The 26147-nt window shown below is 37.6% G+C and overlaps 2 protein-coding genes across 8 annotated transcripts in view; both read left to right on the top strand.

The window, feature by feature from the left end:
- The first annotated feature begins 497 nt into the window (after positions 1–497).
- LOC117158607 (uncharacterized) lies at positions 498–4427 on the top strand. The gene is made up of 8 exons (XM_033337690.2): positions 498–592; positions 688–760; positions 1241–1444; positions 2030–2152; positions 2599–2783; positions 2988–3117; positions 3348–3646; positions 4011–4427. Exons 1-8 carry the CDS (start codon positions 553–555, stop codon positions 4205–4207), a joined length of 1251 nt encoding a protein of 416 aa, XP_033193581.2. The 5' UTR covers positions 498–552; the 3' UTR covers positions 4208–4427.
- Positions 4428–7285: 2858 nt separating this feature from the next.
- Positions 7286–26147, top strand: part of Oatp26F (Organic anion transporting polypeptide 26F) — a 47840-nt gene continuing 28978 nt past the window's right edge. For 2 of the 7 annotated variants that reach the window (XM_076618547.1, XM_076618541.1), the window contains exons 1-3: positions 7286–7865; positions 10248–10741; positions 15180–15232. Coding sequence is in view for 6 of the 7 variants with exons in the window: in XM_076618541.1 (XP_076474656.1) it covers positions 15185–15232 (48 nt within the window). In the remaining variant the exon portion in view is untranslated. Of the gene's footprint in view, positions 7866–8819; positions 10742–15179; positions 15233–26147 lie in introns of all 7 variants that reach the window. The other 5 variants (XM_076618545.1, XM_076618543.1, XM_076618544.1 and 2 more) reach the window with 5 other exon arrangements.

Raw genomic sequence — 26147 nt, 5'->3', positions numbered from 1 at the left:
ACGGTTATATATATCAAACAGTAAAAATCAAAATTTCACTATATTTACTATTTCCACCAAAAACAACTATCAACTAATTTAATTTAAAAGCAGTGTATATAGAATTGGTCTATGAGAAATATGTATTACGCGCCCGTCTCTGTTATATTTCTATCGAATGCATTATAAATTCACCGAAACTGCCAACCTGATTCTCTAAACCTTTAGTAAAATATTTTTGATCGCGTATTAGCAATTAGTCACGAAATTTCTGCACGAGACCAGGACGGAATCGATCAAACTTATCTTGGTAACGTACAGTATCGCGATTCAGCTTTATTTCTGTAATTATAGGACAGAGGCAGTTGGACCCGCGTAACCAACAGACGCGGCCCGCTGCATTGACAGCCGCGGGTAAAAACTAGCCTCTACGATCCTGTATGTAATTTGCGCGCGAGTGAAGTCACGTCGATTACATTTTATAATTAAATCCAGGGCCTCTCGTTTTCGTGGGCCGGCGGCAATCTGGCTGCTGTCTGAAACACTGAACGTGGCCGTAATTGGAATGTCCACATGAAGCTGCTAAAGTTTTTGCTTCGTTATTTTCCGCCAGGTATGCCAACCGAGCGCCAGTTTCCACGAAATTAACGCGCGCCTGTACCTCCGACACCTCTAAAACGATATTTTCTCTTTTCTCTTGTTTTACAGGTCTCGCCTTGGAGTACACACAGGGTGGAGATGTCAAGACAAAAATGATCGATCTTCTGGATCTGTCTGCCGAGTAATTAAATCTTTTAATATTTCTTGTTAGCGTGTGCAGAGTTCCTAGAAATGAGCTTTCTTAGAAGTAATTTAATTGTTGCGATTCGCTAGAAAATCCTTCATCCTCTTATCTGCAGATATTTTTACAAAGCAATCTGAAAAGAAAGAAAAAGACAAACGCTGAGTTTCGTTTCAAAACTCTGTTATTACTCCGATCATTCACAATCCATCGCAAAATAATCCGAAGAGCGAGCAAACACCTTGACGCTAAATATTGTTTTTAACTGCTTTAACTACATTTGCGAAATTGTCCCAAGGAAATAAAAGCTTAGCAATTTGAAGCGCGGTGAAACTTACCGGCGTTCTAAAGAAAGAACAGACGTACAGTCGCACGTCATAATTAAGCTCGTCGGATTATTCAAAAAGGAGGAAAAGGAAATCGCGTGGGTGTATAATTACTTGGCGGGAAGTAAGCGAGTGTGTACGTGTCGTTTTGCAGAACGGACATAAGAGCATTAGCGGAGAGTATAAAAGCGACCGAGCCCGTAATAACCGAAAGTGTAATGGAGCAGTTAGTGGAGACCCTGCAGAAGCTGCAAGCCAAAGTTTGCGAAACAAACGCCAAGCGCTACTACAAATACAAAACCTTGCAGACCCATCTTCTACCCCTTACGAATATAGCGTTCGATAAACTAGGTAAAAGGTACTCCCGATTAAGATTGTTCCGTGCATTTATTTCTCCTCTAAATTTCATTTTGCCGTTTATCGACTCTGCCATTGTGGGTTTTACGAAGCGATCGTTCAAACAAAGATGTTATGGTACTTTCGATAAGTTTTTTTATTTCTGCCTTACGATAATCGACGTCTACGATAAATCGAGAGACTGGAAATGGTATCCTTTGTAAGATTTTATTACAAAAGCAACTCGTTTTTCTTGATAGAGAAACATTCGTGCTGCTACGTTCATATTACTTATTTCATTGTTCGAACGAGTGGGATAAGCTTCTAAAAGCTTGACTATCTATCTTGGAAGTTTATATTCTCTGAAAAGTTTCCGCAACAAGGATAACTCTTCTATTATCTGAGATTCTAATAATAAATCGTTAACAAAGTTTCTCGCGAATTACATGGTATTCAAAATAGCGTCTTTCTTTTTATCAAATACGTACCATGTTAAGAAAAATCATCACGTTCGGTTCTTTTTCTTACTCGATATGTATATAAATATGTATAAATATATTGACAATAACTTTTATATCGCTAAGAGTGAAATAAACTTTTTTACCAGATGCCTGACAGGCAGCTATGACCGAACGTGTAAAGTTTGGGACATTGACAGTGGAGCGGAGCTTCTTACTCTCGAAGGCCATAAGAATGTGGTCTACACCGTGTCCTTCAACAACCCAATTTCGTACGTCTCGTTGAAGCATTACTCTTAACAATTCATCCGTATCGCCGTCGACCGGAAACGAGGATACGTTCTTTCTCGTACTCTGCCGACGAAATAATATCCTATCAAATTCGCTTCAGTCGCTTTCATCATACATCTTTCTGCACATATGTATAATTAATATTTGGATCGATTATAAGCAAAATATGCATAAGACAGAAAAGCGCGAAAAATTTTTTTAAATAATTGAAAATTATCTATGCGAAAAGAAACGTAACTTTTATTATGTGAAAGGGAGAAGACCGATATTTAATCTTCTTAAGAAATAAACGAAGTAAAAAAGCTAAGCATCGTTAATAGAATAAATAATGAAATGAAAAGAAAAGGAAAATATGACAAATAAAAATATAGTGTTAATTATGTAACTAATTACCTTTATCATCCACGACGTAATATTTGTTCTTTAGAGACAAAATCGTAACCGGTTCCTTTGACAAGACAGCTAGGATTTGGTGCTCTCGAACAGGCCACTGTTTCCTAACTATGTGGGGACATAACGCTGGAATAACTGTCGCAAAATTCTCACCCAGTTACAACAAAATCGGGACAGCTTCCCTAGACACGACGTCGAAGATATTTGAGTTAACAACAGGTATATTTAAAACCCATAAATTAAGAAATAGAACGAAAATTTATCCATATTCATATTAAATATACCTACCTATTTTAAATAATTGTAACGTTCAAATCTTAGAATGATAACATAAGTTGAACGTGGAAACAAATTAATAATAAATTAGAATTGGTATTCTGAAATATTTCACATTTGTACGTAGAAGGAACATTTATTTAATAGGCGAGGAACTAGGAACGTTGAGAGGTCACACGGCAGAAATAATCGCTTTACATTTCAACAACGATGGCACTCAGATGATAACAGGTTCTTTCGACGGTACTGTTAATATTTGGGACACGAGAACTTTCAGGTGAGCGCTGATTCTCAATTTCTCTTGTAAGAGTCCAATTTCTTGTTCATAAAAATTTACATTTATGTAGAAATATCGCCGAAATATGTTAATAATACTGGGTAATGTACATAAACGACAAAGAAAGCAACGGATTTAAGTTAATATCTCTCTCTCTCTCTCTTCCTCAATATTTTCTATTTCCTATTGCTTCTTCTATACATATAATTCCATATTTACTGTTGCTTCAGTCGCACAAGCGTTTTAATCGGTCATCGATCGGAATTGTCAAATTGCGTTTATAACTTTGACTGCTCGTTAATCGCCTCGTCGTCCATGGACAAAACGGCCAAAGTGTGGGACACGAGGATGAATTCCTGCTTGGCCACTCTGCGAGGACACGACGACGAGGTCCTGGACTTGACCTTCGACAACAACGGGAAAAAGTTGGCGACCGCGAGCAGCGACACCACTGCTCGAGTTTGGGATGTTAGCACCAATTTTCAGCAGTTAGCCTCGATGAGAGGCCACCGAGAAGAAGTCTCTAAAGGTGATTATCTTAGAATGACAGTATTTCGTGCTATCACGAGTATAAAATCTATTTTGTAAATCAATTCGCAAATGTCTCGATAACTAAGAGCTAACGAAAGTTGAATGTAGACGTGAACACTATGCGAAGATATTTTTTGTTTTTCGATTCTATATATTTTCTGTCTTGAAACGTGTATCGTCTGTCGCGATATAATATTTTTCTTGAATTACAAACTTTTCGTTCGTATAGCGCTGTAGCTTTCAGTTTGAGTGGTATTTTTGGCACAAATACTCTGATAACTCTTATCCAATTTGTATCGTATTCTTCGTTTCCTTCGATCACGGACAAAATTTGCTGGAAATTAAAGGAAAAATTGGTTTAGTCTGCTTCAGTCCAAATAGTCAGCATCTGCTGACGTCATCGTTGGATGAGACGTCGAAATTATGGTCTTTGGAGAGTGGATGCTGTATACAAACGCTAGATGGTCACACGGACGATGTCTTCAGTTGCGCCTTTTCGTATAACGGCGATACTATTATCACGGCAAGCAAAGATAACACTTGCATGATTTGGAGATGACTCGATTGGTTCCAGGTGTGTCCTTAGCTTATAATTGTTATGTTGTTCATCGTTTATGTCGTATACTTTTATGCAATTTAAACGTTAGTTACTTTGATTTTGTAAACCAGAGTTGAATATTTTTAAATCCGTTAAATATTTTTAAATATTTTTAAAGCCACTGTATTTTGTTTAAAGTTATTAAATTATGGATGTTATTAGAGTTTTCTGGAAAGTTCATTATGATTCAAATATTTAAGATTCGAGAGTTGCAAGTTTTATAGAATATATTATATAGATGGAATTGTAACTTTCCATCTTGCAAAAATAGTCGGCAATACTAAGCATAAAATTTTAAGTGAAAGTTATTTTATTGCAAATTGTTATGAGAATCATTCAGTAGACATAAAGTAGATCATTCGGTAATTTATATTATAAAATTAATGTATTTTAGTTTTAAAATAAAATTTTCCCACTTACGAGATTTTCAATTATATAAACTAACTGAAGTAAGAAATCTCTAAATTCAATTAGTAAAAGGTTATTCTGTACGAAAATGTATTCGATGTTTCAAGGAAATTATCTTCTTCTCTCTCGGAACACGATAGCTTTCATATGAAAATTACCAAGTTTCGATCAATTTCATAAAACAATTGTGATTAATTCGCTTGGTAACTTTACTGGGATGGCGGATAAAGATGTTCGCGTGAATAATTGAAACGTAGTATATATAAAGAAAGCTTAAACGATCAATTTAATGATCGTACTAACTCAGGTACATAATCGTTCAATGTATGATCTAATCCTTGTACTTATTAGCACAATTACATAAGTACTGTCAATCGGTACCGATTAGTTTTACGTATTTCCGTTTGAGCTAATTAATATTCAACTAAAAAATGTTAAATATATAAATACACACTAATAATAGAAATACACACACAAGATGTTCTATTTGTGTAATGCGATAGCTTGAAATACCTTACTCATTGTTGATGACAGAAAAAAATGTAAAAAAAAAAAAATGTTCAAAACAAACCTCGTTTACAACCTCTACGAGATATTAATATAGTAAACGAACAAAGTATAATATTTAAGATTCTTCGCCAGTACTCTTTTAAGTGGAATCAAATGTAAATTGAGAGTCAAGAGATTACTAAGAGAACACTTATTTAAAAGGAAAGAAAAAATTAATCGACATGATTAATTTATCAACATTACGTATTTTAAGATCAGGTGACCATAATGTTTAAGTTAAATAGCATGCTCTGTATATTCGTAATTCGAACGTAATTATTGCGTCAACAGTACTTGCGACATGCTACAACTAGAATAGCAATGATAATGATTACATCTATACAACATTCTACACATTCTACACATCCTACGGATATAAACGTATCTTGCTAGCATGAAACGAATGTTGTTCTTAAAAGCCGATAACGTAACAAACCATAATATTGGATATGTTTTGCATACCATAATATTGTTCTCCTCCGGTAGGATACAAACACGATAATAATTGTAAATAAAATATCAAAGTGAAGATAATCGGTGGGAATGCAATATCTCTGCGAACGAATTGTTTGCAAATGTACCAATTATTCGAAATGTATTAAACGAAACGTAATATGATGTTAGGAGGATGGTATTTGTTGGCAACGTCCTTCAAAATGGAACCAGCAGCGCTTTATAATGAAACGCGTACGAATACTTGGCGGGACGTTTAATTAAAAGTCGTCTCTTAAAGGCTGCAATTACACCTCTGCTGTATCGCACGGTAATTAAAACAATATCACGTTCGAAAAATGACGTAACTTTACACTCAGCATTATTAGCGCAATTAAGTTCCGGCAAGGAGACAGTTTTCATCTTTTGCAATACGCTGTTTCACGATGTGTATTTCAAAAATCTGTAAACATATTCTTCGTTTGTAAACGGACGACATTTTATTGTACATATAGTAGGCTAACAGTTGTTCTTATTTCGGGTATTGTTATTGTTACATCAATATTACCAGGGTACGATAGTTCTGGATCATAAATCATAGCGCACGTCTGTGAACCAAAATCGATAATTTACAAAGGCATTTCAAACGTAGCAGAACAGAGACTGCAATTAAGCGCTATTCGGTTATCTTTTTCATTTATAATGGCCATGTATATCTGAGAGGAAGTATTAAAAAATGGCTCGATTTCGTGACACGAGATGCTGCGTTTTGGAACGATGCCAAGAATAGCAAACCTAAATGTAAGTTTGTTCCATTTTTTAAAACGGTTCCGTCATAAATTCAATTCCGTCATATCGAATATATAATGTTGCTTCTAAAATGGCATGGTTTGTCATCTGATTTGCACGCGTCACAAATATAAAATGTATTCGTGTAATTAGACTGCCACGTTTATTCAATTTTCGTATATGGCGCGTGGTATACGAATAATATGCTAGTAATTGCAAACAGAAAAATTTTAATTAACAGACTAAGGTAAATCTTAAACAAACAAAATGATAAATAAATTATAAATGAAAAATCAAACGGATGAGATTTACATACAGGCATATAAAAAATTAATCTATTTGTAAGAATATGTATTAGTTCCTCTCAAGATTGTTCCTTGTATTGTGGTTTACACGTCAATGGAAATGAACGTATGCTGTTATTATTAATCATACTATATTAATAAAAATTTACATTATTGGTCATTATATTACTTAATGTCCATGTGAGATACAGAATAAAATTAGGTACGTGTTGGTTAAGCGAGCTACACCTTCGTTGTGTGCACGCTAATTAAAACAAATATCGCGTTGGAAAAATTACATAATGCGTTGTCTTTTACATTATGTTCTGCCACATTTGCGAAATATCATGTTATATTATGTTAATATTATGATAATATTTATATCAGGTAAATATCGAAAAAAGAATAAAATCCTAATTATACTTTACTATACTATAGATGATTTATTTATTCACGGCCACGAAACGCCAAATATTTGGAAAGTTATGGTCGAGTGGGAGAAGCTACTTCGAAAGTGTCATTCTCGATTGTATACTTATGCGAACAAACTGGCTGCTACTGTCTCAGTTGTTGCCCTCTACTCAGCCCGTAAGACAGCGTCGCGTCGTTGTGAACAGTTCAAATTGTTGCCAGTGTAACATATTGAACGTAACACGGCCTTTTGTAAACCTCTCATAAAGCACCGGGGATCTAAAATTGTCGCTGAATACACCAACAAAGGACTCGACATTCTTATACATCTTTTCGAAGGATTCGTTTCCTGAATACAGACTTGTGTTTCGATTTTGAATCACGTTCGTTTCAACGACCAAGCTTTATTGTGTGCCATTTCCTGTTCTCCGAAACGTCGAAACAAAATGTGAAATAACTTTGTGTTAAAATCAGTCACAGTGGGGACATACTTTTTTCGCTAACTATGATCGATCTATCGTAGCAGAGTGCGTTCGTTGAATGAATTAAAAAATCGTGTTTGAGCGTGTGTCATCGACGAAGAAGACTGTAGAAAATGGTAATCGATTTGCTGTGTAATCCTGGAAATAGTCGGTTTCGTTTAAAGAAATAACGTGCGTTATGTGCATGTTTCAAGGCTGAGCAATTCGCGTTAAAGTTTATCGAAAATTCGAATGGTTTGAGGAAACAGGTATATAAGTTTGAAGGTAACAGAATCACGATTCTGGGTAAATTCCAGATGAACGTAAAGATATCGTTTATCGATACACTGTTCATTCATCGCAAATATATTCGCGTTTGCACGTGTGCCGAGATCATATCCAATCATTAAAGTAACAGGTTTATATTTATATTAGAAAATGTTCCGATACGTGCACCTTTCGTCTACTAATGACATTCGGGAACAACAATTTTAATTTCAAACGAATGCGTTCTAGTTCTATGAAAAATAGATATCGCAATTATCGTTATCATAGATAAACACAAACGTAAAAACAATTATAAACGAAAGATAAACGAAGACTCGCCGTAATGTAGAATACTATACTGATAAGAGTCCTATATTTCCACGTCGAGCCGCTTATACTTAAATTCTCGTCAAAGTGTCATCAAACCGTATAATGGCGTCCATTAAACTGCAATCACGCTAATTGCGTTCCCGTATATGCTGCCGCATCGTCATAGCGCAAACGCTGTATCGGAGAATTCTATGAATGGATTCGAAAACATATATATTTGAAATACGAATCGTGTATAGTTAGCGCAACAGATACGTATCGAGATCGTAAAATCTCGACGAAGATTTAAAATATCGCATAGTTTGAATTAACGAGACTTTTCTCCCGACTTAAGTTTCAGAAAGCTTTCGTTCTTTTTCTAACTACGATACTACGCGTCATGTATACGTATATGGAATTACAAGTCTGCGAGTTTTTACGTAAATTCATACTTTTGAGAATATAATTCGAAAAAGTAGAATCCGAGAAGAAAATTGTTCTACCTACCAAATGCCGTAAGAAGCACCATACATTGGATATATTACGTATTTCTTCGTATTATGTGCATTTTCTTGCGCCACGTTGTACTTTCAAATTTCCTATAAACGCGTAAAAGTGCACAGTCTGCTTGTAAAATTTAACAGCCATAGAATGATTCCATAGGTAGGATACGATTTGACAGCCACGACATGATCTGACAGGTGGTTTCACAGCCGTAAAATGTGACTCGATAGTCATGGTGTAGAAGTCAAAGACAGGAGAGAAAATTAAGAAGACAATCGGTCTTGACAGACATTCTAAAAATAGGTGAACGATACTGTAATTCGCCATTTCATTGTGTCTATCCCATCAACTGTGCGGTGTTTCGAAGTAGGCTGATAAAAGCACACGACTGGAAACCGGTTTGCTGGCCTTGTGCGTTTTCTCTGGAATTATGACACGCACTTTCGTGGTCCATGGGAAGGGAAATCTCTTTCGAGCGTACAAACAGTTCCGCAGCTTGTAACGTGAATCGGTCCGAACGATTATCTGGCGTTGCTCCGAGGCAATGAATAATTAAAGAATTCTCGAAGTGACTGGGATCAAAGGAAGGCGCCAATTAAGGTGAATAAAAGGGTGGCTCAGGTTTTAAAAGATTAACAGATTTAACAGATTTTAACAGGTTTCGAAGGTTCAAGATACAAAGAGATAGGGAGGTTTTAACAGATAAACGTGTTGAAATGAATGAAAAGTAAAGGATCCGTATAAAATAGGTTGTGAGGTTGCTTGAAAACTTAATCTGTTACTTCAGATAAATCTTTTATTTAAAACCACACGTGTCTTTGTATCTTTTCTAAATTTTACTCTATTCAGAGTACGAAGGATTTATAGATAGAAATGAGGCATACAAATATATCTAATCTTAAATATAACTTGAACTTTTTACCCTTATTCTATTCTAGTTTCAATTCGAATATCTGGCATCGATATCGATGTGTTCTCAATTTTCCAAGAATACGTATATATCTATTTCTTTGGTATTTGATTATTGCTGATCTTAGATTTTTAAAGTAACTGGGACACTCAGCTGGTTTCCAAATGTTAAATATGCCTTGCGACACCTCCGATATTGTCTTTTACGTACGTTAAAGTACTACTGACACCAAAAAAAAAAAAATGCTCTCGCAAATTCAGCTAAAACGCGAACAGAACGCAACGTTGTACCTGCACATTTTAGACTGCCACTTTATGCGCTATAGCCTTTTTTCTTAGAATTCCTTTTCGATAAAGCTACGAAAACCGTAAAGAGTCAATGGAAATCGATAAATTGTTCGGCATCTGTGTATAATCTCTAACAAGCTGAGCTTTAAATTATCTCGAAAACTCTGCCAGCAAATCGAGCTCCGCACGACCACAATCTTCGAAATGACCGCTTTCGGCACGCAACGGAGCAAACGAATCCATCGAAAGCGTAGTCGACAGGTCGAGTTTAGCCAAGATAAAACGAACAAACTGGTCAGAGGAATCCAAGAGCTCACCTTAGTCCCAAGTGGACCGATCTAGCGCGAATTTGGCGCGAAAAGAAAGTTGGAGTATCTATTCCTGTTCTAGATGTTTCGTTGGGAGAACAAACTTCAAACTGTAGCTGCAAACGACGCTGGATCCGCCCTAACGACGAGAATAGAGGTTTGATAGCCAGGCCAGGTCTTCTGTGTCTTCGTTGCGATCGTTACGTCTCTAATTAGCAGTGTCACCGAGAAAAGGCAGAAGACACGAGACGGACACGAATTAATTAACGAGCAATCTCGTTGCCGGTTGTGTGACATGTAATTAAGTATTGCCGTGGAAATTCTGGAATCTCGAGTTCCTGGTTCCTGCGCGTTTCGGCGAATATCGTGAAAATAACAAGGACGTTTCGTAAATTCCTTTGGTATGGACCTTTGTAGCGTATTACGTAGTGACAATTAATAATTACTGTGTTATTCGAGGATAATTTACAATAAAAGTTGGACAAATTTGTTTTCGACAAATTTATGCGTTCTATGATGTGTTCGATGGAGAGACGATTAACTTGTGGATTAAGAAGCTGAAGTGAAATTCGCGAGGTAAGAAATTATCGAATTATTGCTACAATTTTACCATTATTAATAATAAATTATTCGTATAAATAGCAACCAGTTATTTGGACGAAACAGAAAGGATAATACGAATAATTTATACTAATTATTAAACGGATAAAATACTTCACAGAACTGTATTTATTCCGATAACTATCTCAAACAAATATTTGTTCGAAATAATTCGAATATAATGCCCAACTCTGCAAAATACCTCCTCCTACAGCGTGTTCGTAGCGTTGCACTCGTTTCAAAGTCCATTCCAAGCTCAGACATAAATCCAATATGCCGTTGTAATAAAAAGAACCTCTCTGGTGTCTAACGTTGTACGATCGGTTTTAAAATCCTTTTGACATAGTAAAATTTCTGTAGAATATTTGACTGGATGCGTGTTATCGGTGAATGTTCGTAATCGTAAAAAAAAAAAAAAAAAATCAGAACGAGAACGAGAGGTCTTGCAATGGGCCACGATAAATAAAATGTCCTGTCAGCAAAGCAGCATGCACGGTGCTCCTGCAACGTCGAGAATCGAATGGTGTTGCTCGCTCGTGATAAAGCACGAATTCGCGCGACGCTTCCTTCGGTAATAAAAACCGAGATACAGAGAGAGGCTGGTTCTACAACGGTGGATGGCTTCATGCATTCACTCGTTTAACGTAGGGAGATAAAGCGGCTTCTCGGAGCGCGATTTATAGGCTAGTGGATTTCCACAGAGCTGAAATTGTAAGGATAATTAGATTTCGGACGAGTGGAACGCAGATAAGACACTGTTATATCACAGCGATGGATTATTTTCCGATTATATCACTTGACGATTGTTTGAAACGATTTAGAATTATTCTATTTGAGAATTTCCATTTTAATAGGATTGTCTTATCATGAAATTTATTCTAAATATTTTGGAATTATTTTAAATACTTTAGAATTTCATTTCAAATGTTTTAGAATTCCACTTTAAATACTGAAAAATTACGTTTTAAACGTCGGAGAATCTTATTTAGAAATCGATATATTTTAATATCATTCAGACTCTAGTCTATCGTTTGGAAATTTATTTTACGCATATTTCGGGATTACTGTATTCGCAAGATTATTTTCAATATTTTAGAATTAATTTACTCAGAAATTTTATTTTATTCGAGAGTTTATTTCAAACATTCGCCTGTTAGGATTTTCTATACAATTCAGCAACTATGCTATTCCAAAATCGTCACTTTTTTAAAATTCATTTTTGGTACCTCGTTTGTCCATTCGACCTTCGAGTTTTTATACCTGCTTTTATTGGTTGTAGAAGGTCGCTAAATTCATTTGCTATTTGCATAGCAAATATCATTATCGATAATCGTTCGGTTAAAATTTTGCGTTATAATATTATACAACGTCACATTGTGCGCAATTTTATCGATATGTTATGATTGAACGTAAAATTACGAACCAACGAACTACAACGAATATTTTTTGTTTAATAGAAACGACTTTTTACCAGCTTGCAGCAGTAAAACTTCCCAATTGTATTTGTATGCAGCTGTTTTAGCAATAAAATCAACAAAATTAAAAGCGGCCTGTTTCTATGATCTTTATGTTTCTCCCGGGAAACAGGATATTGCTTTCCTGAGTAAGCACTTGCTCCTATAAAAAGTATAATTGAACTCGAAAACAAGATTTTATATTCCAAGTCGACAAATGGAACGCTTACTCGATCGTTCGTCCTTTTTAATACTCGCGTAATTACTCAGCATGTGTTCGTATCGCGATAGGATAATGAACAGGGAAACGTTTTCATTACGGCGTTCTTGGAGAAAACGAAAGTTTCTCCATATGGGGACACGCTATCTTACTGTACTATGCTATTACTCTGCTATTATGTACTTTTCTCTTCCTTTGATTATTCGAGGTCGGCAAATCATTGTTTAGTTGACATTACCATGAGAACAAAGAAAGTGTGTAAAATCGCGTATTCACAAAGGTTTACATTAGGCTTAATTTCTCCAAGATCAAAGAACGAAGAACATACTGGCGACAGTTGTAAAAAATAATAATAACTAAATATAGATGCTTTGTTGCACATTGTTTTGCAAAGGTGAAAAATATAAGAGGTAGAAAAATACATTAGAAAAATGGCAAGCGCGAGACAATGTTACATAAATTACAATAAATTTCTAAATTATCGAATCACGAAGAAAATTTCATTTTCGGCTAGCGTAAAGCTTCAACAATATTTTGCTGAATGATCCGCATAAAAAATTGCTCAGGAAATCCTTTTAATATCGTGCACGAAAAATCAACGAACGTCTCAAGGGAACTGAATGAAATATTCAAGTCGAGGAGAATTAACACTTTGACTGCCACGCAGAAATCACATGTTTCATTCAGGACGCCACGAGAGTATTTTTATTATTCAAAGCATATAATGGCAAAATAATAATAAATTGACGATGTAAGACAACATTCTCGCCCAATGGACCGTTTATCTTATTGGTGGTCACCGGTGACCACCGCGGGGCCTCGATAACATTTAATAGCGACATATTATAACAAGACTATGCGGGCCGTATGAGTTGGCAACTAAGTCGATGCGGGAAGCTCAAGCTGGCAACTGAGTGAATGTGGGCCGCTCAAGCTGGCAACTAATTGAGTGCGGGTCGCTCAAGCTGGCAACTAATTGAGTGCGGGTCGCTCAAGCTGGCAACTAATTGAGTGCGGGTCTCTCAAGCTGGCAACTAATTGAGTGCGGGTCTCTCAAGCTGGTAACTAATTGAGTGCGGGTCGCTCAAGCTGGTAACTAATTGAGTGCGGTCGCTCAATGTGGTAGCTAATTGAGTGCGGGCCGCTCAAGCTGGTGACTAATTGAGTGCGGGTCGCTCAATGTGGTAACTAATTGAGTGCGGGCCGCTCAAGCTGGTGACTAATTGAGTGCGGATTTTCTCAATACCAATTACTACGCATTCTCGCGATGTTTCTTCCGGAGAATCCTAAGTTCTTAACCGAGTGCTTCACAGTTCTATTCTGTAGCATCGCTCTCTACACTTTTTATATTTCTTTCGAAAACAACCGTGAAACGTTTTTCCATAAAATTTCTTTTTATCTATTTATCTGTGTTTTAAGAAGGTCGCGTAAACGATCGAAAATTCGATGCATGCAATCGCGGCAAGATCGTTAATGGTGAAATCGTGTTGAAGCTAAAGATGTCTCTCTTCGAGGACTCTTATCTTCGATCCACATAAAAACCGATGGTCCGCCATTCCTCTTCCTTTTCCACTGGGTCACGTTCTACCAGGAAGTCGTGACAATGGTTCACGAAGAATTAGTGTTAGTACGAGAGGGAAAAACGAAGAGGGATGAAGAATTAAGTGTATCAACTCTGTTGTCTTTGTTTTGTCGTCTGTAATCCAATTATATTTCTTCAAAGTTGAAAAATGTCGAGCTTGTTGAGCAAATTACGAAGATATTCTCTTAAAACGTTAAAAATTCTGTGAAACGAACAAATGATTGAGATATAGAATTTCGAGATTTAAGCGTGAGCAAAGTTAACGATTGTTCCTATTTATCGTAGAAAGTCTTTATTCGTATAACTAATTAACATATTGATAGAAATATACTGAATTAATGTGATATCGTCTGTGTAATAGTAATATTTATTACTACCGTTGCTATATTACCATGCTGAGAATATCTCAGAGTCATTCTTTTAGGACGGCACAGAAGACAGTTTGCACTGGGAAACTTCAAGTAGTACAGATTGCAAAAACTTAGGTAACTAAAGTTTTTATGGTCGCACAGGAAGGAAGTAAGTTGTATAGAATAATGTGAATGGATTGTTCGTGCCGCAATATGTTTCTAAATTCTTGTGATATACGTGGAAAGTTTGTCCATTGTATTACATCGCAAATATTCGTTGTGTCATGTACAATCGTAAATCGTCCGCATTTCTACGACAACAAAATTTTCTTGCACGTCAAATCCAGAAATATCATACACAACGTGTCTGAAACCAGTTCATCGACCAATTAATGCTTCTTGCGCTTACAAAACGAAATAGTTAAAAAATAATTATAATTTCTAGTTCGAAACTTCATCGACATTTTCTATTATTCTGATTGGTAACTGATTATCAATTTGTAGCGATACTTTCGCGCTCGAAGAATGCAAACGATTCGACATCCAAGACGCTTTAACCAAAGACATTCCATACAGATCGCATAATTTAACCGGAGCATCTATTATCTTGTTAGTTCGATCGTTACCAGCTCCATTATAGTTCATTCGCACTTCTCAACGATTGTCTTACGGTTTGAGAATGCACTGAATTTATTGTTTGTTAGGCGCGAGCGATGCCGAACAGCGAAATACTACTCGTACTTTGAAAATTATTATTCCAATCATCTATCTACCATTTTCTTTCTAAAACGACGTATTGTTTTTTCAGTTATAATGATGACTGGGGTCGATAATCTCGGGTACGACGCTCCGGACAATGCGGTGAGTAAATATCAACGAGGGTAAAAAATAATTAAGTAAGCGTAAGTAAAAATTACCTCAAGCCATGGTGATCGTCATTAACCATCGATATTCTTACATTATGAATTCGTAGCAATGTAACCACATAGTTACAGAACATCAAATCCTGGTTGAAACGTCGAAATGAACAAAATCTTGGGCATTCTGTAATTTTAACAATCTCATTTTTCGCGAATCGACAAATTGCTCATCGTTCTAACATTCGTTTAATATAAATAATAACAAAGAGCGTATTTTACGATATAGGGAGATCGTTCGTCCGAATGCACTTCATTTAGAAACGAATAAATGCATCGGCAATGCCAGTGCAGCCATTATACTGTATAAGGAGCAAAGTTGGACGTTCGAGAAGTCGAAATTGAGATAATTGAATTTCAAACAAACGAGACAATGTCGTAGGAGTAATTTAAACGTTCAGGCTGGTCGGTGTCGAGGATGAGATAATCCCTTCTCGGCCAATTTCTCCTTCCTTCAGACGCAATCTTTAATTGTTTCGACTCAAACAACTGGGTCTATGCGACAAATAAACGCTGTAATCTGATGTTGTTAATTAAAATACTCCTTTTCTATCTTTTCTCCTCGCGACAAGATAAATCTAATAATACTTTTACGCGGAATATCGAAGTGGAATAATTTTTCAATTTTAGAGAAAAGAAGGAAAGATGCAGTGGATGGAAATAGATTCTATTAAAGTGTACCTAACATGCAGAAAAGTAAGCGAGAAAAGAATCTTTCGTTTTTCTATTTCATTTCGTAGAAACGACTATCTGTGATGTCCTTAAGTGCACGAACAACAACCAATTGCGTTAAATTTTTGCAATTACAACCAGTCGAAAGGCAAGTTTCTATGTTCTCAAAACTAAAAACTAGCTCGCTATCTTTTCAATTTTCGAGTAACCGTGTTAACAACAGGCAGAACGAGAAGCACTCGCACGTGCTTATGCAAATTCGAAGGACGACCGCAGGGGATGGAAAATTTGCGCTAGGTCAGACGCTACGGGGATCGCTGAAACGATGCAAGATATTGCACTTGTTTATTCCCGTGGGATAGCCGCTGAAATAACGCCGAGGTTGCTTCGCTGGTGCAACTTTCGGTTTATCGGTTGCGAGATTAGAACGAACTTCACGCTGCGCTTGGAATAAAAAAAGAAGAAAAAAAAGGAAAGAAAAAGAAGAAAAAATCTGTAAAAGGTGCCTTCGTGGGCAGGTTGAACGGTGCTTTAAAGTTGGCAACTTCGTTGAATCATTTTCACCGTAATCGTCGGAAACCACCCCCTTCGGCTTAACTTTCAAACAGCTACCCCTCAGGGGAGTTATTTAATTTGCGCGTTTGATCGTAAAGCTGTTTCGGTATGGTTTATTAGAATGAGGAAATTGTTGCAAAGAGATTTTAAGAGCGGTGAATTTTTATCGTGAAAAGCTGCCTCGATCGCGGTTTAAGTTTCTGTTAGTTCGTTTAAGTTGCAGCGACGAGGTATTGGACTTTGAGTGCAATAACCGGCGCGCTGAATTGGATTGTTTAGCATGTGTAGCTTTTATTCGCGTAAAATTTTACAAGATTTGCAAAAACTTTCGAAAGTTACGAGTATGGGATCGTGGTAGAAATATTCAAATTTTCCACGTCATGGGCACATATTTGAAGCTTAATTTCAGAAATCGAGAAATCCCAAAGTACCTACAACTTTCGTGCAAGCGACGCGAAATATCAAAGATGGAAAAAACTGAAGCTTTCTCTCTATTATAGAATTGAGTGTTATAAAAGTAAACTTTTACTTCTTATTCGCTTTTTTCACTTTATCTTACAGTCGAATATACTCATTTCTTGTTTTAATCGAAATAATTCCATATCTATCTCCTTCGCTTATATTCATACCTAGTTATTCGTATTATTTAGATTTCACAGAAACAGTGTCTAAACATCTATTTTCTCCGATTCCAATCTCGTAATCTTTCACAAAATATCCAACAGCTGCGAAGGGGCTGCTGAAAAATCGAAAGATAAGAAGAATCGACGACGATGTTTGCCTAAAGAATATTGGCCGGAGGAAAGCGGTTTCGTATGAAAGTCAGGCCGAATTCTTCGACGACGTGTATATCTTGGGGACCCTGGGATCTCAACGTCTGGCACAATGCGCGTACAACGTAAACTCGTTTCAAGCTCGCGGAGAACTCTTGTATTCAGCCGGGTTATCCCGATCCTAGTTTTCATTTAAAAGGAGCTTGCCCTGTCTGTGAAAGCGGTTCGCGCCATTTTCGATACGTACCGGAATCTACGAGCCTTTATAAAAGGAAAGACGAAAAGAGGTTGAAGCTGCCTCCACGGCCAACCTTCGTATTATTAACCTTTTGTAACCGGAATTTTTGTTTGCCTGTCGTGAGAGGAAATTCTATTGTTGGCTCGAAATTTCTCCGATTATTCTACGAAGTAGGAAATGATTGTTACTATAGAAACGAATCTTGCCATGTATAATGCTCACGTAATAGACCTAATCACACCTATTAAATTGCATTTTATCAGTTTTTATATAACTCTTATGCTTCTTTTTATCTTTTCTGTAAGATTGATATTATCTAGGGAGGACAAAACTCTAGTCCAAAAGTGATTAAATAACGAAAGATAAATTACGTCAGAATTCTCATAAAATGAATATTCTCTGTATCGAATTATGTACCGTTTTATGTATCCTATAATATTATGAAAAATTACATAATTCGAAAATTACATTAATAAGAAGCTATTAATGGCTTATTTGCCTGTACTATCGCAATTACGATGGGTTTGACGGAACGTATATGAGATCGGCGATCGTTCATTTCCGTAGTTGCGGTGCGTGTGGTTGACGCAGACTGATCCCATCGAATTGCAATTTCGAGATACAGTTTGCCGATATATCTCAACACGATAATCGAAAAACAACTTTCGAGAAATTTCACATTGGACAATTTTAATCGCTTGATTCCACGTGTTCATTTCGTCAGATGATTTTCGTAACAGCTCAAGGCAGACGTGTTCGTCTTCCACCAACGATAAATTAAAGCTTCGTTAAAAAGAAACGATTATAATTAAATTAACGTACCCTCGATCAACGTGTCGCTCGAAACGAGTCAAACTCCATCTCCCTTCAACGCAAAACAGTAAAAAAAAAAACCGAAAACCTACGTGAACGAAGCACGTTCACTGGTAAGCCACAAATCACTCTCTGCCTTCAATACATCGCGCAACGAACGTCAAAAATACATCTCATAAAAACATATTCCGCCATTCAACCTAACCGACTAACTCCGATAAATCCCATCAATCTTTCCCAATCACTTTATCCATTTGAAAAAATTAAAAAAGGAAAAAAGAAAAAGGACGAAGAAGGAAGTGGAGAGAACAAAAACGAAAAAAGGATTTGACGAATTACAGGCTGAAACGCGTATGAATGGCAATCCAGGGGGGAAAATGAGATCATTCACCGGAGGCTAGGCACGTCAGCTCGACGACGGAAACCCCAATTCCCCTGGACGCGATTTTTCCGGAATTTGCGACGCTGACGTTGGAATATGGGACGAAAATTTCGAGCGATCTACATATTTTACACGCACAGCTCCTCTCGTCGTCCCTAGTTTACTTCTTTGTTCTCGTAACTCTGTTCACTCACCATTGTTATCGTTGTCTTCGGTACTATCAGCGAAGTGGTGGAGGGAGACAGGTCTTGGTCGGCTTGGCTTGGCTTGGTAGTTGCGCGCGTTTAATGCCTGCGGGCTACGATTGTGCCGCAATTACGAGGAGTAGTGGCACAGCATCACGAAGATGTCGAAGAGAAAAATAATGGTTAGAAAAGAAGGATGGGGACACTGGCAGACAGGATGACTCGTTGGGCCGGCGAGCATCGTCGAAATTAATGGATCGTGGTCAGGAATACGTGGGAAGAGACTCGCTAGCTACGTATCGCAATCGTGGAAATAGGATTATCGTTGACGTCTTTGTCACTGAGATTTTAGTCGCTTGTGACGGAGAAATAGTTGAAATAACTTGTTGCTTTAGTAGACTGTAACATAATCTAACGCACTGTAGACCTTCCTCGGGTTTTGAGCACCTCGGACATTCTTGGGCATTCTTGGGGGTTTTTTGATATATATCTTTCCTTTTAAGTCGACTCTGCCTATATCGTGTAACGTAATTTGACATTAAATCGTTAGATGATGATTTAATACAAGTTTACAAGTGGCGGAGAATGTGTTAACATTTTATTGAAGGAAATAATAAAGGAACATGATTCTTCTTTCATTTAGAAGATCGAAATTAATCAATGGCGTGATTAAATTGTTTGGAATTGGTACACCGATGTAGTAAAAAGTTGGTAAAAATGTTTTAACGTGGTTGGTCTTATTTTTACTCGTAGAACGTAGTAGAATGGTTTTGCTGAGAAAAACAGGACACTATATATCTAACTCCTACGTTACATGCTACTATATAACGTTAACATTCCTGGGGGAGGCATTTTTAACCGGTTTTCACGTGAAAGGAAAAGACTTTGGCGGAGGGAAGCGAGTGGAATGGACGGTAGCAGCTTGCCATCGACGTTCCTCCGCATCGCTCTGAGAGCAACAGGAGACTGTGGTAAGAACGTTTCGTCGGTCAAATAATAGTCGCGTGTCAATTGTAAGGAGACTGCATGCAATTCATGCGCAATTTAGTTGTCTACAGGCATGCACTGAATAATAAAAAACTAACCGCGTTAAATAATATAGGATTTATTTTAACGATCAAAGTAGAAACGTGTGTCCTCTTTCTTTCTTTTTTTCTATTATTGCGTTATTTGTTTTATCGTTTTTATATTGTAGTCATTTATAGAGTACCTGTATGAGAAATGTTTGAATGACTTTACCTGAATTCAAGTCTGTCATGATATTTATGTTTCATATATCTATCTAATGTTATATATAACTGTTCAGAAAGGAGACGAAGAGACAGAGCAGATCCAGTTACGTTTTAATTTACAATATCGGTAAAAATCATTTAAAGCTAAGAATAACTCTTCGTTCAACGATAATTATTTAAAATTTTTCATTAAATCAATACGATCCAATACACCGTTTACGTGTTCACATACTGACAAACGCATGCTCCGAGTTAACGAATCGTATTCGGAGCTCTCCAACGCACCCTTCGTTCGCTTCCATTCCCAAAATCACAGAAATTCCCTGTCAAAAACGTCTCAACGACGGGAGGTTGGTTCATTTCCCATCGATATCAATCGAATAGTCGCGTTCCTCTTTACCTTTTCTACCAAAAACCCTTTGAATTCTAGATCAAGCGTTTCGTTCGAAAACTATAAAGCCACCTCGCTGTTCCACAGAAAAACAGAAAACAAAAGTTTCTCTCAATCTAATCAAACGCAAAATAGCCAACAAGACTCGCAAGAGGTTAGAAAATTAGAGAATTTACTTCGACTTTAAATTAGAAAATTTACTTCATTCGCAAAATTAAACAAACGAGTCGTAACGAAGAAGAAGAAGATCAAATGATACCAGGTCGGGCGTATCGCTCGAATAATCCAGCCTCTCTTCTCTCTCTTTCCACACAAAATCCTCCCAAAAACAACAACAGAAAAAAAAAAGAAGAAGAAAAGGAAGAAGTTAAATGAAAACTAATCAACGTACACGAACAACATCGGCAAGAAGCCACGAGAAAAGGACGAGCCTAAAAAGAACCGAAAGAAAGTTAGTCGACGCTGCTCTATGGTGGTGCTTATTAATCACCATCGACCGCAAAATTCCAATCAATCGGACCGCGTTCCATCCGGGTGGCATCTATTCTTTTTTCTTTTTTCTTTCTTTTTTCACGTTGGATTTTTCCTTTGAAAGGATCCGGAACGGACAAGTAGCCAGGCACTGGCACTGTACGAAGCGACGGCAAATAGAGAGGAAAGAAGGTCAGAGAGGGACAGGGACCGCAGGGAGAGATGCTCGTTGCGGTATTCGTTAGTCGGCGTTCGACGATGAAAACGCCGGAGGATGGGAAACAGACGGGGACAGGAGTCGGTCGAACGAGCGATTCAAGCGAAACGACCGACTAAATAATTGGCAGCGGGGGTTTTGCGAGAAACGCCGGTTGCCGCACGGGCGCCATTTAATCTGAATTAACAAGCTGTTTGACGTATTCACTTTATGCCTGCCCACAAATCGAGTTACTTCTGAATGAAGTCGTTAGGAATGCGCGAGACCAGTCTCGCTTGTTTCGCGCGACGTAGACGCGGCAGAAGTTGACTGCGGCTGAAAGACGAGATGACTAGAGAGTCCATGTTGATGCGGTGTGTAATTTGGTATTTGTCTACAGTGGCTCGCGAAAGTGAGTATTTCGACGCGTACAAAACTTTTCACTATACATATACGTAACGCGTTTTCACATTGGTTTCAAACTTTAACGATACAAATATGACGCTGGTGTCTCGTTGTTGCTAATGAAATTTCAAAATGTCTCGTAAAACAACATACACGTACAATTTTTCTACAGGAAGCGTTCAAGTACTCGAGTGTCAGTGTACATGTATAGAGGTTTTTTTCGACAATGATTGCCGAATCTCTTCCTTTTATGGAACAAGGGCTGTTAAAAGAGAAACTTGTTGAATAATTTCGTATTCGACGTTCCATGGAGGTAACGATACTTTGTCTGTCGTCGACGAATAGTCAAAGCGAACGCGTATTCATTAAACGGAAAACCATAAGGGAAAAATTCCTACGCAATTTATTCGATTTACCATCTGGTCTTGTGCACGCTTTTTCCAGAAAGCTCGTCAATCACGATTTCATTTACCTCGGTGAAGTGTCGATTCTCTGCGTGACAAAGTTATACGCAATCAAATAACGAACAAAAGAAATCAAAAAGCGTAGGCGGCGCGAAAAAGAGAATCAACCAACAAAAAGACAAAATACGAGAAAAACAAAAAGAGAAAGAGAGAGAGAGAGAGCGAGAGAGGAGGGAAGAAGGAAGTGGAAGAAAAAGGAATTTAGGCGGCAAACGTCAGTTGGTCGATGTTGCTCTGGAAAAACGAGCCGCTCTCTGTTTCTTTCTAAGCGTCACGTGAAATCCTCGCAGGACGGAAAAAAACGTGACGGCATAAAAGAACGCACGAATATCGAACGTGACGGAAGCGCGTACAAAGCCCTTTTGAGGCTCGTTTTCATTTCGAACCGAGCGAGCGTCGAGTGCGACGGAAAGAGCCTGCGGAACGAACTGTGGCGAGAGGAGAGAAAAAGAGTCGGCGAAGAGAAAAAGAGCAGCGAGAAAAGTGCAAAAATGTATTCCATTACACGCGAAGTGTGTATAAGAATATCGCGACTGGTTTTTCCGCGAGTTGTTCTCCGCTCGACGCTCGTCGCCACCGCTTTAAGAAATACGAATGTGTATCTCGTGCGCCACTGTGCATTAGCTTTCTCTCTTCCTTTCTGTTTGCTTCTTTGGTCTCGTCTTATGATTCGGGAGGAAAAAATAACGAAAAAGAAAAAGGTTGTCAAGCGCGACAAGATAATAGGAAAATATGCTCGTTCTGTTTTCAAATTTTCTGCTTGAAGTTTCTCATCGATATCGTTCACGGTTGTCGCGATGGTCTGTGCGTGGTATATCTGAAATTTTCTAATTTTAGATTCGATACTTTTCGAAACTTATGATCGTTTTTTACTTTCAATCGCTTATGCGAATAATACGGAAGGCTGCGTTTTAATCTCTACATTAATGTTAAATACCTTCGCCTCAAAAGCACGGTAGACTTTCAGAAAAATTACCAATTGACGGCGGAAGAATTAACAATTGACAGGCTCGTGTCACACACGGCGCGTGGATCTGTTGGACGAATGAAATTGGAAGAAGCAATACTAGTTGAAACAATATTTTCCTTTCCCGCGCACCAGAGAACCGACAGTTGGAGCGTGTACGTGCCCCTGAAGCGGTTTCGTAAGTGTTAATAAATTCAATAAGAAATTATTGAAAACTTCCTCTAAATATATAGGATGGGCCACCCACGGATGTAGCAACGTGACACGCGCCGTTGTTTAACGTGACGCCCTTGCATAGGCGTCGATGAAACTTGATCACCGCTTTCAAAGCAGAATCTCACATAGAGAATTCGATTAATATGTGCTCGTAAATTATTCGTGAATCGGATTACTTCATGAATTTTATATTAGGTCGTGTCCAAAGTTTCTTTTTCGTTTCATAAGGAAATAATAGATGAGTAACAATTTTATATTATTTTATTGAATTATGTATGATTCATTTTGTAGTAACGAAATGAACAAAATGGATAAAATAAAAAATGTTGTGCATCTATTGAAACTTTTAGGGCGACCTAGTAATATTACCTTTATCGTCTTAATTTATCAGTTTTATATTAAAGTTCGTGCGAAAACAGCGGAACGTTGGAGATACAAAACATGACCTTTAAAATAATTTAATTAATGTCCTCGTTAACGTGACACTGTACTAGGAAAAATAAAATATATTATAAATAAACTAATTTATTTGACAGTATGTTTTGCACGGTATCACGAAACTCCAGAGTCTCTTCTATTATATTTAACATTGTTATGTTTAACATGTCATAAAACCAGAGAGAAAACGAGCTTACTGTGTTATAACATCATTTTACCCATATCGCAATATTTTATTTCGATTAATAGAAAGAGCAATAAAATACTTGCATGAAAAACGCTATAAAATTTTAATACGAAACATGCAACATATTTATAGGCAATCAGAGATTAAGAACAATCCACGTATTCGAATAAACTAGCCAAAACCGTATCATCGATTCCCAACCATCATTCAATCGCTCCGTCAGGAAACCGAGTAGCAATTACCCCATCGAAGCAATAAATAACCCGCATTCGGTAAACAAATCTCTCGTCACGTTCCACTCCATTCTTCCCCTACAGATTCGATACAATTTCTCTGTACGTGTTACTTTCTACCTTCATTTCGGATATCTCCATCTTCAAAAAATGTACAATTACGTATATTTAGTAATTTTACTTTTACGTTGTAACCTGTACAGAGCTGTCAGACGTTCCATGTGTATCGTCGATATTTCAAGCTTCTCAACTGAAAGGATCAACGTGCATTGCCGATATAATATTGTCAATATTATAATATTTATTGACAAACCATAACCCTAAAATATCGACGACATTGTCGATCGTTTGGAGACGCCCTTACAAATTTCCGCGTTATACTGTACGGACGATAATAGACAGAACAACGCTTAGATAATAATAAATCGAGAAAATTTCCTTTCTCCGTTTTAATTACAAACGAGAACAAAGACTTGACAATCAATGAAAGCGAAATAACAATATCGCTTTAAAAAATGAAAAATGGTTGCTATTCCTACAACTCGTTTCATCTTTTTACTAATGTAATAACGTCAAAATTGCTTGACGAAACTCGAATATGACGAAGAATACACTCGCGTAATAAAAAGAGAGTGTTGGTCAACGGTCGCGGAGCAAGCATAGCGATCAGGCGACCCCTAAAACCGGAAGCCATGGATCTTTATTAAATCCACGAAATTTATGTCGTGGAGGTCGCGTGGCCGACGAAACGTGCGCGTTGCTCGAAAGGGTATTTATCCCTCTCACCGCGTTTCGAGCGCGTGATCCGCACGTTTGCGTTGAGCAAACGAACGTTGACGCACGGCCTTCCCTCTCCGCCATTGTGTCGACGTGCACACACAGGTCGATAGTATATTGCGTTTTTTCTTCTTGTCCCGGATAATGTCTATGCCCCCAAAGCGCGACGCTCGTCAAACAAATCGTTCCTGAATGTCCGTTTTAATGAACGTGCCATTCGATTTGAACGCTTACTGGACGCCTTCGGCGAGATCAGTACGAGTTTGAGAATTTATCCGGCCGATGTACCGCGTTATAGGGCTTGGAAGAGGAATTTTCTACTTTACTGTAGCGAACACTGACTCACAAAATTCTTAGTCACCGCTAATGTGCCATAGAAAACTCTTATGTCCGTATCGTACGCGCTATCGTATGAAACGCTTTGAAATTCCATTAGCATCGTAGCGAGACACGACTGCAGAGATTATATACGTGTAGGTTCAATTTGAAACCCGTTTAAACACGTATATTTCATATCGCTAATATTCAATTGGTAAGAAGATGGTTACCATGATTTATATCTACTTGTGCAAGCAGAAGGAAGTCTTTTATTACGTCAGTAGACTTGAATATTTAGTGGTAATTTTTTATAATAAATGCTCGTTTGTCAGTTATATACGATTTATCAGGTGTGGATAATATTTCATCGTGATTGTCCCATGGAAAAATTCGACTGAAAAAATGTCTCTTCCGACAGTGGTCCCGAAAAAAAGGAAATTGAAATGAAAAGACTGGCTGGTAGCATTTTATACGTTTTATTATCAATTCTTGCTGCAGTAACGCAAACGATCGATCGATATCCATATCATTATCCATCTGTTAACCGCTTCGTCTCATCAAAACAGAACGCGCACTTTATTTACGAAATAAAAAAGATAACGCCATGGTCACGATTTCGTTTCGTAATAGCTTCGGTGAAAAGGAATTTTTTAATAAAAGCAAGGCGGAGCGTCTATAATATAGGAAGCGCGGCAATTTAAATGTATATACCTTGACCTCTGGAGTCGTAAGTCGACTGATATCAGCAGACGAGATCTGGAAACGCGATCAAGGAGAGACAGAGAAGAGAGAATTGAAGAGAAGAGAAGAGAGATCGTGGGCGTCAACTCGGGAAGTGGATATTTGAGAAAACGTAGCAGCGGCATAAACGAGTCGGTGTATCCAGCAACGGAAGTGGTCCCCTAAAGATAGCAAGGACTTTAATTACACGAGGCCCGTTATCATT

Source organism: Bombus vancouverensis, chromosome 5 (genome assembly GCF_051014615.1).
Source record: "Bombus vancouverensis nearcticus chromosome 5, iyBomVanc1_principal, whole genome shotgun sequence".
NCBI classification, from domain to species: domain Eukaryota; kingdom Metazoa; phylum Arthropoda; class Insecta; order Hymenoptera; family Apidae; genus Bombus; species Bombus vancouverensis.
The sequence above is the reverse complement of the archived record's forward strand: the minus strand, read 5'-3'. Positions and strand labels throughout refer to the sequence as shown.